We start from the raw sequence: 15,912 nt of genomic DNA, 5'->3' as shown, positions 1-15,912 counted from the left end.
TTCCTGCTTGGCAGGGGGTTGGACTCGATGGCCCTTGTGGTCTCTTCTAACTCTATGATTCTATGATTCTATGATTCTATGATTTTATGATTCTATGATTCTATTCAGTTTTTTGGCAACTCAAAATGAAGCCTTCGCTGTTGGTGGCAGTGATGGCCACCAACTTAGATGACTTTAAAAAGAGAACTTCATGGAGGAGAAAACTACTGTATCAATGATTACCAGGCATGGAGTTTATGCTATGCCAGGGTTCCTCAACCTCGCCCCTCCAGATGTTTTTGGCCTACAACTCCCATGATCCCTAGCTAGCAGGACCAGTGGTCAGGGATGATGGGAATTGTAGCCTCAAAACATCTTGAGGAAGCCTGTGCTGTGCCTCCACAGCTGAACACAGTAGTGCTTTTGAGTACCAGTTGTTGGACACCATAGGAGGGGAGAGAGGTCTTCTGCTTGGGTCCCCCTCTTGTGGGTTTCCCACAATGCACCTGGTTGACCAATGTGAGAACAGGATGCTGGACCGGGATGGGCCATGGGCCCAATCCAGCAGTATCTTACTATGTTATTATATTCTTAACAATCAGATCTCTGTCATACATATTGTCCCTGCCTGACCACTCACTATTTCAACTATCCAGCTGCATTTCCCAGAAATTGTCTCGTGGTAGGTAACTCTTTAAAAATAGAATTCTAATTTTAGAGAGAGACCTTTCTCCTTCACACACACACAATAAAGTTAAACCAAAAGCATGGCCCAGAGAACCTTTTCAATCACCCACCCCACCCCCTTGTCCGGATATCACCTCACCCTTGCCATCTGTCAATAAAACAAATAGGCTCCGTTTGTTGTCCAATTGGCTCTGCAGACCTTGCCACATCAGAAAGAGTTTTATTCAGGGCTGGCAGGGACAGTGAGGAATGGCTGGCAAGCGAGAGGAAAACACCGCTTCAAAAGAGCCCTTTGCATCACACATGCTGAGTTGCAGTTCCAGAGGAATTACTGCTTCACGACTGGAAAAAGTTAACAACCAGCGAGAGGATAGTCTTTCTCCGTCTGTTGCTATGAGTGCTGGTCTATAGGGGTGTAGCTTTCCTCTTGGGTTTCTTTGTTTGTTTTGCATATTGCTTTCCTCTTCCTTCTGGCAGAAGGGACTTTTTTTATTATTATGGTCAGGTGAGGTGCAAAAGCCAGTGCAAAAGCCAGCATGGAGCACCCGAAGGAAACCAAGCTCGCCTTGAGCCAGAAAGAAAAATGGGGGTAAGTGGAACAATAAAACTAAGCTGCTTGGAGGTTGCCGGGCATTTAGTGGCAATGAAATAATAGGAAACTCAGGGCGCGGCGGAGCCCAAGCTAAGTTTCTAAGCTAAGTTCCAGCTGGTTGCAATGGGAGACTCAAGTCCAGACTTTTTGAGGGGTACGCTCCGTGTTAGTTGCTTGCAGCAAAAATGACAGAGTCTTGTGGCACCTGAAATTTGTGATGGATTAAGCTATGATGGGCTACAGTCTGCTTCTTAAGATGCATGAAGTGTTATTTTTCGTTATCAGGGTGTGTGTGTACACACAAGGTTTATAGGGTAAACAGTCAGGCCAGAAGGAAATTAAATGCAGAGGAGTGTGGACAAATTACATGTTCAGCAGTGGTTCTTTCCCAAAGCAGTTCTCAGTGACACAGACAACCTGGCATTGGTAAGCCAATGGGCACAGATAATGGGCTAACTACCCTTTGTCTTTTAGGTTCCAGACTTACATTTCTCCCATTGAAATCAATGGGACTCAAGGAGGGCATACATGGAGCAGAGTGATGCCTCGTGATAAACAAACCATATTCACGGGTGTAATTGTAGGAGGTGAAGGAGAAATGTCTCCTATGTGTTTTAGAAGGGGGGGATATGGTTACTGTCAAATCCCCCCGCCCATTGTTTTTCTGGTCTGTACTTGTGGCAAATGGCATAAACATTGAAAATAAGACTTGTTGGCTGCAGTTATGAGCTCTTTAGCTTTATAACGACCATCAATATTGTTGGTGGCTGCACCCAGTTAACGAGAGGAAAACATAGACCTGCGCTTGCTAAACAGTATATACACCCATTAGCAAAATTCCAGTTTTTGAATAATTTTGGTGCTTGTGGAAACTCCCTGCTTTCTTTCTTTCTTTTCTTTTTTTGCAGGAGAAGGGGTTAGAATGGTCACGAAAGGTGAGGGCCATGCTTCTGTGGGCTGTGGAGATTGTGGGTCAATGTCCTCTCCCCCAATCCCAACTATGATTATTTTATGGGCAAAATGTAATACAAGAATTGCATCAAAGGCTGAGTGAGCAGTGAAATTCTAATAAAGGGATCCTCTGAGGTCTTTGACTGTGGTTTGTTATTGAGGGCCTCCTTTGTGGTCAAATTGCCGTCTTTGTTGGGTAGTATTCCTGCTCAAGTCCCTACCCTTTGCTTTTTTGCCCAGTGCTTCATCAAAAGAGGTTTGCCCGGTGTTATTATCTCCTTGAGTTTGGCATATATTCGGAACCTTATGTGCTCAGCTGCGCTGCATCACATTATGAAGAGGGCAATTTTGAGGATGTTTGATGAATCCCTGTGGCTAATAAAATAAGCACCCACTTGGCTGGGAATATCAATTTGCAGCCATAATGGTAGCACAAAGTGAACAGCTTTAAGTGATCCTGTTTTTATAATCCTATAATCTCGATGCACTTCGATATGCATGCAGGAAGTGTTTGCAGCTAGACTGGACTGTGTGATAAAAAGAAGAGCGAGGCAGGGGAGCAAATATCATTAAGCCAAACATAAACTTTCAGCTACAAAATCCATCTTTTTTTTCACAGGAGTTAGAAGGTTTGTGGAACTGTAATTCTTTCTAAAGTCAGCCCTGCTGGTTTGCCATTGCTTCATCTGAATGCTTCATATATAGAGATATTTTGCATTTATGACTACAGCTTTGCTGAAAATTATCCAGTTTTGAGGCGGATATTAATAATTTCAATGAGGTAGACAATTTTATTGAAAATCTCAAAGATTGTGTGAATTTTCACCACAGGTAGATCGATAGTTTGGCACCATTGTTTTCAATGACTGCTGCTACTTCTATCTGATCTCATGATCTGACCCATGATCTGATCTGCATTTTTCTCCCTCCTGGATCAAGCAAATGGATGCTTCTAGCCAATCAGAAAATGGGACAATGCTGCAATGATGACACAATGCAGTCTAGGTAGTTAGATTTGGCTACGTGGCTGCATCATGGAGCAAGCAAGTTAGAGAAATTGAGAGAGAGGGCCACATAGATTTAAACACAAATGTTTTCAGAAGGAGTGCTGGTGGGGGGATATCAAAGGGGGTTTGTGGTTGCACTGGCAAAAATATTTTTCAAAAAACATTGTTAAGTAGGTTTAAACTCTGCTTCTGGTGACATATGAGCATGCAGAAACGAAATGATGTGGTTGGCTTATATATGTATTGGAGAAGAATGTCTCATTTGGCAGAAAGGAGCTGTCAAATCAGTTGGTTTGTTTGTAGCTTGAAATTCTTCTGAGGCAGTCTTGGTTTCATAAATTACATTTCATATGATTTACTACATCATTCCGGTCAAATCTACTGCTGTCCATAGTCCAATTTGGTGGCAGTCAAAATGGGTTTCTATTTATCATTTCCTGAACTTTTTTTCTGCATCTCCGGTGCTTTGTTTTTCTTATTGATGACCATAATAGCCTTGTGAAGTAGGTTACACTGAGATATATCAGCTTGTCTAAGTCCTAAGAGCTGCAATTTCATGGGTGACCGCTCAGTTGGCAACCCTACAGACTAGAGTCAGCCACGCATGCATTGGGGGGGGGGGGGAGAAGAAGGCACAGATATGCATAACATTTGCATATGACCGTTCACATGGACAGATGCAAACTTAGAATTACCATAGCTGAAATAGAAATGCATTGCATCTCATCATAGTGGGGGAGACTGTGTGAGTTGGTGACCTGCCTGCCTGCTCTGTGAGCCATCCCAGTACTAACAGTGAGTGGACAGCTTCAATGCTCAACTATTCTCCTTTCTTAAGAGTTCTTTATCATTAGATCAGGCTTGGATCAGACAGCCCTGCAAGTGGTGTGATGGTTGAAGTCGTCTTCTTCTTCTTCTTCTTCTTCTTCTTCTTCTTCTTCTTCTTCTTCTTCTTCTTCCTCCTCCTCCTCCTCCTCCTCTTCTTCCTCTTCTTCTTCTCTTCTTCTTTGGCAATCACTCGTAGCCGAGTAAGATTGTTTTACATAAACACGGTTTTAACAATGAGTCCGTAAGTGACGGTGGAGGCCAATTCTGGATCCACACGTCCTTCCACAGTAGGGACATTGGTTTCCGGGTGGGAGTTGATCACAGTGTGGATTTGCCAAGCGTGCCTTCCTCTTAGCACGTTTCTCCCTTTCGTCCTGAGTTCAAGCGTCTTTGAAGCCCATGACATCTTTGGTAAAGACTGTTCTCCAGCTGGAGCGCTCGCAGACAAGCGTTTCCCAATTGTCGGTGTTTATACTACATTTTTAAAAAATTGCATTATTGCAGTCTTTAAACCTCTTTTGTTGACCACCAGCGTTACACTTTCCATTTTTAAGTTTGGAATAGAGTAGTTGCTTTGGAAGACGATCATCAGGCATCTGCACAACATGACAGGTCCAACAAAGTTGATGTTGAAGAACCATTGCTTCAACACTGGTGATCTTTGCTTCTTCCAGTACATTGGTATTAGTTTGTCTGTCTTCCCAAGTGATGTGTACAATTTTTTGGAGACACTGTTGATGGAATTTTTGAAGGAGTTGGAGATGTATCAAACTAGGAACAGGTAAACCTATATTCCAGTACTGTAACTTCTGCTCTTGCGCTGGAATTTCTTCTCTCTCTTGTTCTCCCATGTGCCCCATCCATCTTCCCCAAATCTGTTCTAGAAGGCTTGGGTAAAACCCAGAGAAATAATAATAATAATAATAATAATAATAATAATAATAATAATAATAATAAATATTTATACCCCACCCAGCTGACTGGGTTTCCCCAGCCACTCTGGGCAGCTTCCAGCAAAATATAAAAAACATAATAAAATGTCAAACATTAAAAACTTCCTGATACAGGTATGTATTGGGAATTTATACAATTAAGGCTCTTTTTTCATAATTTCCCCATGAATTTTTGTATTTTAAGCTTGTATTTGTTAACTAATACATATATAGCCAGAGACTTGCGTGCATAAAATATTTATGTTCTGCTATTTCTGAGATGTTCTTGGATTCTGCACAAAAGGGGACTCCATCCCCTTTTAAACATCTTCAGAGAGGCAGGGGTGAATAAAGAGTACGTTAGTACTAAAATATCTGGAAGCCTTCTAGGGTGGAATTGCTCAGTAGATTGGGGACAGGTGTGAGAGAGGAGGAAATAGAGATAAATTTTGAATGCACAAGTAAAAGTCATTCCACTAATGCAAGGACTGCATTGGGACTTCCTCCTTTTCTGCTGAGGATCATTTGAATGAACTTGAATTGAATTGAGAACTAAATGCAAACCAAACTGATTAGTTTTCTAAAGGGATAAACGTGAACTCGAATTAGTTACTTTTGAACATGTTGAACTAGAATGAGTTCCTTTTTAAGGTGAATGTTCCAAACATTCATCTATCTATCTATCATCTATCTATCTATCATCTATCTAAATACAGAATATTCAAACACATCTCTAAGTACAGAATATTCAAACACATGTCTCCCCCCTGGACACCTAAAGTGGTATGATCCAGGAATTACGTCACTACTCTGACCCTGTTAACACATAAAATGGCCTGAACCTGCTGCCCAAGTCCTGAAATGAAGGAGCTATGTGAATATTACGAAGAAGTTTACCAAAAATATTTACACCCATTCTAGATTCCATCTGTGAAGATGACCTTTCAAAACCAAGTTAATAACCACCTGACAAAGAGAAGGCATTTTTGAGGCTCAGCAGGAAATAAAAAGAGAACAAACATCAAAGCAGTCAGCTGGAAACAAAGAGAATTAAAACACATGATGGACGTGGGATGGGTTCGGGGAGGGGAGTGAAAAATCATGAGGAGAAAAACACTTTAAAAAAATATATATTCATCAGCGTACACCCCAGGAAGAGATTTATCCAATCACCATGAAAAAATAACTAGTGAGATCACAAGGGTAAGAGGAAAATAAGATAAGTAAATAGCATAAATAAGGAAATGATAAACCGGGGATGCAGAATTGCATTTGGAATATTGAAAAGAATTTTCTGGCTTGCAGACTTTGAGTGGTGGTGGTGGGGACATGACACAGTGCTACCCCTATGTATGCCCTGAAGCATAATCATGTGCTATCCATGGAGCAATTTATTTATTTTTAAATGGAGGGATTTGATACAGTTCACAAGCAGGCCTTATGAAGAACGGTTGAAGGAGCTGGGTATGTTTAGCCTGGAAAAGAGGAGACTGAGAGGGGGACCTCAACCCCTAGAAGTTGGTTCCTATGCTTCGAACATGGTGGATTTCCTTTCCTTGGAGGTTTTTAAGCAGAGGTCAAAAGTCACACTTCTCTGAATTTTGTCATGCAGTTCACCAGCAGAGTGATGTGTACATACATGCACATGTGCGTGAAAGTAACCTAGAAAAATGTAATTGCATTAGGAAAAAGTGGTTGGCAAAAAGCCATTTCCGAGCTTAGGGAGGAGAGGGGGTTGCGGGCTACCCCCTCCCACACACGCGGGGGCTGGCCTTTTGCCCCCGCGAGAACAGGGAATCCCCGGGCGTGCCTTCGACCCTGCCCGCCTATCGGCGGGCTGGGGAGGCGGGGCCTAGCCTATTTAAGGCCAGGCACGCCCGGGAACTGCCCTCTTTCCCCTTTCCAGCTGAGCGGTTTTTCCCATCCCTCCCACCCTTTAGGCTTAGCTAGCTATGACCTTGCTATGGACTCCGGTTGGTCGCCACAAGGGGCCTGGTAGGAATTTTTCCAATTTGGCGCACTTCTAGCCTTTTGGTTTTTTCGCCTACCTCGTAGCAAACGTCACAACTTTCGCGGTATTGGCGGTTAGGCATTGGCAGGGGGTTAATTGTTATGCAAATGAATGGGGGAAAGGAAGCGCCATCACCTTCCCCCAGTGAAAAGGGTAGTCCAGTAGAGGACTCCGGGGGGCGTTGCCTTGTCCGAAACCTAGGGAGGTAAGGGCCTCCGGCACGCCCCCGAGAAGTGACACCCATGGGATCCTAGTTGGCGTACTTCAACAGGACTCCCACGGCTTGTGGATAACCCTTCCCGGTCTCCATGCCGGGTAGTCGATAGGAGCCAATGCCTAAGGCCAATACCTTTCAATTCTGCAATCAATAAAGTTGTGGCCTTTTTATGCCCATTAACCTTAAATAATGTGTCCAGTGTCTTCATTTCACATGGGGGAGGGGACTTGCCACACAATGTATCTGTTAGGCAAAATGGAATACAAAACAAATGTATAAAGCCAGGCTCTACCCATCTTCCTGTTCCACCCTTCAGTTCTTTCCCTTTGGGATCCATTCTGCTAAGTCATCTTTGAGGAAGCAGGGTGGAGGGCTTCCACTGCAAGAGTGGGAACGATATTTCCCAAGGCACTCTGTGCAATTTGATAAGATGCACGCCTGGGACACCATCAGCACAGATGCACCAACATTACAAACCAGTAAAGAAGGAACAGAGAAGGTTTTGCTTCTCTGTTCTTTCAAAGAAAGCTTGCAAATACTGAACTTGCTTCTTTCTGAATTGAAAAGCTTGTTCAGAATATTAGCAAACTCCTCTCATCATTTTGACTGCAAATGTTCCACAGCTCCATGAAAATGATTTTTATTTAATTCTCCAGCTCTATTTTAAAACAAAGAAATTACTTCCATTTCTTTCCCAGCTTTCTCATGGTCCTCCTGCTTGCGTGACTCAGGGCTTTTCACATCACCCTGGTTGCACAAGAAGTTCCACCACAGTGGTTTTCTCGCCTCCATCTGATTTTGTACGGTGTTGAAATGGATCTTGAACCAGGACCACCAGCAACCAGTCTTTGGCGCTTTACCTCCTGTGATAACTCAGAAAGCAGACTAGCACTTACACTTAAACTACACTTAAATTTTAGCACTTAAGAGCATGAAAGAAGCATCATCTGATGCTTTGCCACATTGTACATCCTGTTAGGTGACTTCACAAGACAGTTGAGGCACACCAGGCAAAGAGTCTGAAGGTTCATTTTTTCATATGTGGTGTAGTTGTAAAAAAGCAACAGGCTTTTGGGAAATGATACACAATGAATTGAAAAAGATGTTTAAAATAGCCGTCCCCAAAGACAGAAGCATTTCTTTTGGCAAGAATAGGGGCAGAAGTCCAAAACAACAACAACCACATCTTCTTAAATTGTTTATGTATGCCACCACTGCAGAAAGAATTCTGTATGCACCGAAATGTAAAGAAGTTCCAACAAAAGAGGAGTGGACTATATGGAGATGGCAAAATTGATGGCAAAAATAAGAGACCCAAAAGACAAAAAGTTTGTGGAAGAGTGGAGAGCCTTTTTGGACTATCTGAGAAAATATTATAGTCAAATGAAGTCGAGGGCAGGACTGGAAATAAAAGCAAAGGAATGAGAATGATAAAGGAATGAAATGTAGGATATATGTTTTAGAAATAAGTATTACCTTTAAGGCGTAAAGGATTTGCACAGAAATATAGAATCACACAATCATAGAGCTGTAGAGTTGGACACACACACACACACACACACACACGAATGACATACCGGGCCCGTAAGATCAACTCAGCTCATGAGTCTTAGCAACTCATTCCTATTCAGTGGTACCTCTGGTTACGAACTTAATTCGTTCTGGAGATTCATTCTTAACCTGAAACTGTTCTTAACCTGAAGTACCACTTTAGCTAATGGGGTCTCCTGCTGCCACCAAGCCGGCAGCGCACGATTTCTGTTCTCATCCTGAGGTAAAGTTCTTAACCCAGGGCACTACTTCCAGGTTAGCAGAGTCTGTAACCCGAAGTGTTTGTAACCTGAGGTGTTTGTAACCCGAGGTACCACTGTAAATGGCAATGTAGACTGCCTTGCATTGTATCTAACCTATCATCTTCCACTTTTCTGGTCCCTCTGATTCTGGATCCTGAACCTCAGCCTTCTGCAACTGGCCATTCACCCTAGTTGCTTGTGACAGAAGCCAATGGTATAGCTTAGTATGAAGACACTTCCTGTGTTCCTGCAAAATGGCCTGTAGTTCGCACGCTACGTCTACCCATATATGCTAACGTTGCTTTGATTAGCTTGCAGATCGAAGGAATTACAGGACTTAACAGTTTCAGAGAAGAGGATTACTGTAATATGTTTATCTCTGGTTTGCAATTGCTGAAAGCTGATTATGTCCATATCCAATAGGTGGCAGCATTAGATACAGATCGAGGCCTACGGAGCAGAAAGCCCGCTGTAAACATAAAACGTCTGGCAATCTCGGAGTGTTCGGAATTTACCAGGCACTCAGAAGAAAGCTAAAGCGAAAAAGCTTTTTTCCCTCCAAAAGGCACTTTGGGTCTTAGAAAAACAACATCAACTTAGAAGTGCTTGGAGGGGGTGTGGAGAGAGAGCGAGAGAGCTGAGGAGGGAATGCTTGAGGCATAAAAAGGCCTGAGCAGACTGGCAAAAGGAAATGGGGGAAATAATTATTTGTTCACCTGCCGAAAAATGAAGCCAGTGAATTGAATGAGCAAGAGAGTTAAAATGTCAACAGTGAGCTCTTGCTTCATGTAGAGTTAGCTTGTGGAGCACTAGTTTACCATGTGAAGCTTGGGGTTTTTTGTTTTCAATTAAGACTTTGGCATCAGCAAGCGAATATCAGGGATTATCAGGTAGGCATCCATCCCAGGGTCTTGGGGCTGTCTAGCAGTAAGGTGTAAGGTAATTCTGGCATCTCCTGGCCAGAGGGAGCTCCTATGTTGGTCCTACTTTGTGCCTATTGGGAATGCCTTAATAAATGTTTATTAGTTTGAGTTGCTTTCAGTTTTCAGTACCATGGACCAGAGCAGTAGTGGATGGCATGGTGGAGAGCCATAACTCACCTGGCTTCCAATCTTCCATATTGATTGGAAGATAGAGAGGGCAGAGGCAACAGGCAGGTTGGTGCGGTGCAAGGACAGTGGTGGAGCCAGTCTGGCATTCCTGGCACTACATTTGCACCCCACTGGCCATCTTGATGCTTCAACATTCCTCCTCTTACCTCCCAATATGCAGCAGTGATTCAACCAACTGGAGGTCAAGTGAGTGGCAGCATCTCACCAGGCCATCCACTACTGAACCTGGTCATTCTTCTGGGCCATCTCTCCATGGTGGGACTTGAATTTTTTGAGGGGGTGGGGGGACGGACCAAGATGGTGGCTTTGGGGGATTCTGTTCCACTCATAGCCAACTATGAGATGCCTCAGGAGTCTATCTTGTTCTCCATGATTATGGATATCTCCATGAAACAACTGGGAGATTAGGTAACACACACAGGAGGCCTCACTTGTATTCCCCAAGAGGGGCTGGCATTTTGATGGAAGTATCAGAAACAGTGAAGTTTAGTAACTTTTCAGTTCTGTGAAATTTTATTTTTAAAATTTTCTTGGCAATAAGCATGATGTCTCTTAAATCTGGACCTGAATTTAAATACCACACAGGAGAACATTTGTTTATTTTCTTTAAAATCCCTTTACTGATCTCTAGGAACTTCAACTTTTTTAGCATGCTTAGAGATCAGAAAATATCATTCATGTTTAATAGACAGAATTTGAGGATCTTTACAATTTTACAATATGCAGAGAATAACATGTGTTGAAAAATCAGAGAGAGGAGCTGAGGGAAGTCTGGGGGGGGAGAGGGTTCTTCTTAGGGTGGGGGAGGGAAAAAAGGGGGAAACAATGAAGATGATATGTTTTGATAATTTGTTTGTTGAAATTCTTAATAAAATTATTATTATTTTTTTAAAAAAAGAAAAGATTCATGTTTTTTAAGCAAAGGAAATACTTTGACAAAAAAAATTATTATCTTTATATCCAACTTTTCCTTTGTGGAGTTCAGGGTAGTCAATATGCTTCTCTATGGCCACATTCACATCATGTATTTAAAATATTATAATGCCATTATGATGTAATGGTTTTCCCCAAAGAATTCTGGGAGCTGTAGTTTGTTAAGGGTGCTGAGAGTTGCCAGGAGATCCCTACTGCCCTCACAGAGGTAAGATTCCCAGAGTTCCCTTTGAAGAAGGATTGATTTCTAAACCACTCTGGAAATTGTAGGTCTGTGAGGCAAATAGGGTCCTCTCAGCACCCTTAGCAAACTACAGTTCCCAGAATTCTTTGGGTGAAGCCATGACTGTTTAAAATGGCATTATAGTGCTTTAAATGTATGGTATGAATGTGACTGAAGTCAGCCTGAGCGGAGCTTCAAATTTGTTTCTCTTGACTCAATCTCACACTGTTACCATTTCATCACACTGACTCTCAAGATGAAAAATAAAAATCACATTGTTAAAACCAAGTACCAATACAGTGTAATAAGAAGCAATTGTGTAAGCTCTCTTTTACAGAAGAAATGATCTAGCTTTGGTTGGTGATAAATTCTCATCAGCCTTGTAACAGCCACAATCTCTTCCTGAATATTTTTTTTTCATTCCCTGCCAGAGATTGGTGTCAATGCTTTCAAACATGACTGAGGTTAATACATTTATTAACCCATCCCCAGCAATGATTTGCTGCCTTTCCCAGCCCACTTACTTTCCTGAGTCCCAGGTCCTTTCTTTTTTAAAAAATTGGGCTTCTAAATCTCTAAAATCCAGCATTACAATTGCAGAGTAAAAATACAAAATAAAATGGAAAGTCTCCCATTCCTGACCCTTACATATTGCTTTGCCATCAGCTATGTCTGGCCAATATGCCCCTGTGAATTGCGCCACACTAGAATATGAAAAAAATAACAACCAGATGAGACACTTTATTACGGTCAGGTCCAGCTTGGCAGAGAATCAGTAGGAGTGCAAATAACTAAGTCAGTATCTACTCCAATTCATACCGCTTCAAACAGTCCATGGCTAAGGCTAGGTCAGCAAGACAGGTCAGTTTCAGTGTAACCAGGGATGAGGAGGCACATCCATACCCAACCTGGACCATCTCTGAGCAAAGAAGCCTGAGGAGGAAGGGACTCTAGAGGGGACTGTAGGGTTATAAGATAAGCCACTTGCACTCCTTTAATTAGGAGCTCGTCTGATGATATTTATTCACTGTTAGTAATTCCCCAGAGGCAAGTAGACAAAGGCACATTACTACTGAAAAGGGAACCTGCTCAGCTAGATACCATGGCTGTCAATTAAAAGAAATAAAGGACTGGAAGATGCATGACCACAGACCAGGTTTCTATCATTCAGGTTTTCACCTATTTCTTCCTTCAAGGGCTTTGCATCCCTAGCATCACACCTTTACCTATGGGCCCTTCTAATAATGATGATGATGATGATGATGATGATGATGATAATAATAATAATAATAATAATAATAATAATAATAATAATAATTTTATTTATACTCCGCCCTCCCCAGCCAAAACCGGGCTCAGAGCGGCTAACAACAATTATATAACACATCAAGATAAAATTAAGCAATCAATTGAAATACATCCTAGAATCAAATCAGAATCAGAGTAAAATCTAATCAGATGGCAACCCGCAGATTAGGGGTGGGGACCTTAAATGCTCACCAATACCAATGGACCACATCCCAGGCTCAACCGATAGCCACATACCACTGTTTTTCTTAACTTTCAAGAGTTGGCAACCCTGTGACCTCACTAGGTCCTACCTTATAACACTATCAAGCTCTTCCTCTTTGAGTCTTAAGGTTTAGGATGCTGGAGACTAGAGATGGGGCAGGAATTTGACTCCATCGGCATTTAGATCTGCCTCCAGTTCATCTTCAGCCTATCTCCCCCTCTAGCAAAACGGCCAGTTTTTATTATTTGCATCTTCTTTGCACTTCTGGGGGGTTATGTGATGACTGCGCAAGGGGAGGGAGAGAGATAAATTCATTTCAGATCACATTTAAAGGAGAACCTGTCTAATGATCACTTTCCAAAACAGTTTGAGAACCAAAGCACAGCCATCCTTCTAAATTCTCTGAATTTTACGTCACTGTTTTCCAGGGACAATTTGAGCACATGCATTAAAGACATAGTGGGTTGTCTCAGGACTTATATTGGGAAACAGGGCATGCTTCTATGTTTAGGATTGTGCTGTTAGTAATACACAGAGTAAACCCTTCAAAATCAATGGACTTAAGCCAAGTCGATTGATTTCAATGGGTCTACTGTGAGTATGGCTTGCTTTGGATACAAACCATATCCCTGTGATGCAGGGAATGGTTGCTATTCATTTTTCTCCCTGCTAACCCGCCTGTAGTCTCAGGATACTTATTGTTCAACCTTGTTTTTAAACTTGCTTGGTCGCCGCAGGCAACTAGGAATTCCTCAGAGGTGAGTTCACATAACTCCACGCAGGAAGTGGGCAGCATGGCAGACCAGGGACCGGTTACTCCATTCTCCCTGTGCCACCCACTTGGTTTCCATGCTAGCCACAGGGCAAGGAAAGCCTCTTGCTAGAAAATAATCATGGAACTGTTTTAGACTGGCATGCAAATGGACTGAACAGTTTATATTTAACACTGGGCAATCATATACTAATTAAAGACAACAGGCATATTACGTGGTTGAGCAAAATATTCCTCACAATCTCAGCTTACTACTAGCTTTGCAGTCTTCTTAGGTCTCGCAAGAATAATAATTATTTATTAAATTTATATACATCTGAAGATCACAGGGTGGCTTACAGTATGAACATTATACTGGATAGTACAGTATATGTAGGGATGCAGGTGTCGCTGTGGTCTAAACCACAGAGCCTAGGGCTTGCCGATCAGAAGGTTGGCGGTTCGAATCCCTGCAATGGGGTGAGCTCCTGTTGCTCGGTCCCTGCTCCTGCCAACCTAGCAGTTTGAAAGCACGTCAAAGTGCAAGTAGATAAATAGGTATCGCTCCGGCGGGAAGGTAAACGGCGTTTCTGTGCGCTGCTCTGGTTCGCCAGAAGCGGCTTAGTCATGTTGGCCACATGACCCGGAAGCTGTATGCCGGGTCCCTCAACCAATGAAGTGAGATGAGCACCGCAACCCCAGAGTCGTTCATGACTGGACCTAATGGTCAGGGGTCCCTTTACCTTTACAGTATATGTAACAACCACATGATTGAAAAAGCAGCCTTGTAAATAAGTTCACAAAGAAAACTCGTGTGAAGACATTTTTACTAGCCTGGTAAGAGGTTTGCAGCTGCACACAGAGGAGGAAGAAGCCTCATAGAAGGCTATGGGGGGGAGCCTCCCTTCAGGTCTTGCTTCAGAGATTTGAGGCTTTCTGTGTCTTCCCATTGACTGACATGGGAAAATAAGCAGCTTTCGCTTTTTGACAGAACAGGAAGAAATGAGCCAGCATAGTAGCCGTTGCTGAGTGGACCGAGCCTGTCAAATTTCAGACAGATGAGGTTTCTGTGTGAGGTGATGTCTTCAACATTTGAGGGAGGTTTTTTTAAGACGCCTATAATTTTTTTTATTTCTTGGCAGAATTAGATTAAATTTGCAGGCATAGCTGCCCCATCTCAATGGATGAAGCTGGTCAAATTTCAGACAAAGAGGTGCAAAGTTTTTCTCCCCCAATGGGAGCCTAATATTTTGGGTGCAAAGCATATCCTCCAACATTTCTCCAATGAAACTAGGAACATCCTATTTATTATTATTATTATTATTATTATTATTATTATTATTATTATTAATACCCCAGCTATCTGACTGGGTTGCTGCAGCCACTCTGGGAACTTCCAACATATATAAAAACACAATAAAACATTCCCCCCCCCCCAAAAAAACCCTTTCCCTACACAGGACTGCCTTCAGATGTCTTCTAAAGGTTGTATGGTTACTTATCTCCTTGGCTCAGGGGGTCGCATAACTCCATACCCTTCAACATTTCTCCAATGAAAATAGGGACTCCTAAGGAAAAGCAGAACATTCTGGGATCAAATCAGAAACTGGGACGGCTTCTGTAAATCCGGGATTGTCCCTGGAAAATAGGGACAATTGGAAGGTCTGGCAAAGTGATTTTATCTCCCTCCCCCAATACACACAGTTTTTTTGGAGAGTGGCAATTTGTAGGAAAATGTTACATACTGTAGCGGTGCCCTAAGTAAATAGCCTGCAACATTTCAGATGGATGAGGGCATTGGATTTTGATCAGGGAATGAAGTCTTCACCAAGGCCTAGTAGATGGTCTGTTTCTGGAAATAATCTGACAGGCTCAGTTTTATCTACAGTAGACCCCAAGTATTTTAGACACAGCCCTGGATATGTGGTCTTGAATAACCTAGCATGAATTTCCTTATTTCTCTGTAGGCCAAAATGCCCTGAAGTTGCACAGGGAAATGGGTGATTTTTGGTTGATGATACTGAGCCATTGGTGAGTTTTAGAGTCATGAGCTAATGCATTTCTCATCTCCATGAGAGACTGAAATTTATAGGGCCTTGGAGGTACTGGTCAGGTAAGGAAGAGAAAAGAGAGGGGAGAGAGTGGACTTAATCATGCAAAAGAGTAGGGCTGAAGGCATATGTAAGATTTTAAATAGGATCAAGTCTAAGGATGGGTGATTCTGTCAATTTTGGTTTATGTTTTCCAGGTTTATGTTCCTTTCTCCACATTTTCCCATAGGTTTAAAATAAAAAAGGCCTTGTGAAAATTCATCAACAATTTTGTGTGAATTTATCCTAATTCATGCCATTTGGCCTAATGTACTCATTTTTGCAAGCCAGTT

General features: G+C 42.3%; 1 protein-coding gene across 3 annotated transcripts in view; it reads left to right on the top strand.

The window, feature by feature from the left end:
* Positions 1–876: 876 nt before the first annotated feature.
* The window catches only part of KCNMB2 (potassium calcium-activated channel subfamily M regulatory beta subunit 2), a 311,462-nt gene continuing 296,426 nt past the window's right edge, over positions 877–15,912 (top strand). The window contains exon 1 of one of the 3 annotated variants that reach the window (XM_083613580.1): positions 877–1,255. In XM_083613580.1, coding sequence (XP_083469706.1) covers positions 1,203–1,255 — 53 coding nt within the window. In that variant the 5' untranslated portion in view covers positions 877–1,202. The remainder of the gene's footprint in view (positions 1,256–15,912) is intronic. The other 2 variants (XM_083613581.1, XM_083613578.1) reach the window with 2 other exon arrangements.

Source organism: Podarcis filfolensis, assembly GCF_964270895.1.
Source record: "Podarcis filfolensis genome assembly, chromosome: 5".
NCBI lineage: Eukaryota > Metazoa > Chordata > Lepidosauria > Squamata > Lacertidae > Podarcis > Podarcis filfolensis.
The sequence above is the reverse complement of the archived record's forward strand: the minus strand, read 5'-3'. Positions and strand labels throughout refer to the sequence as shown.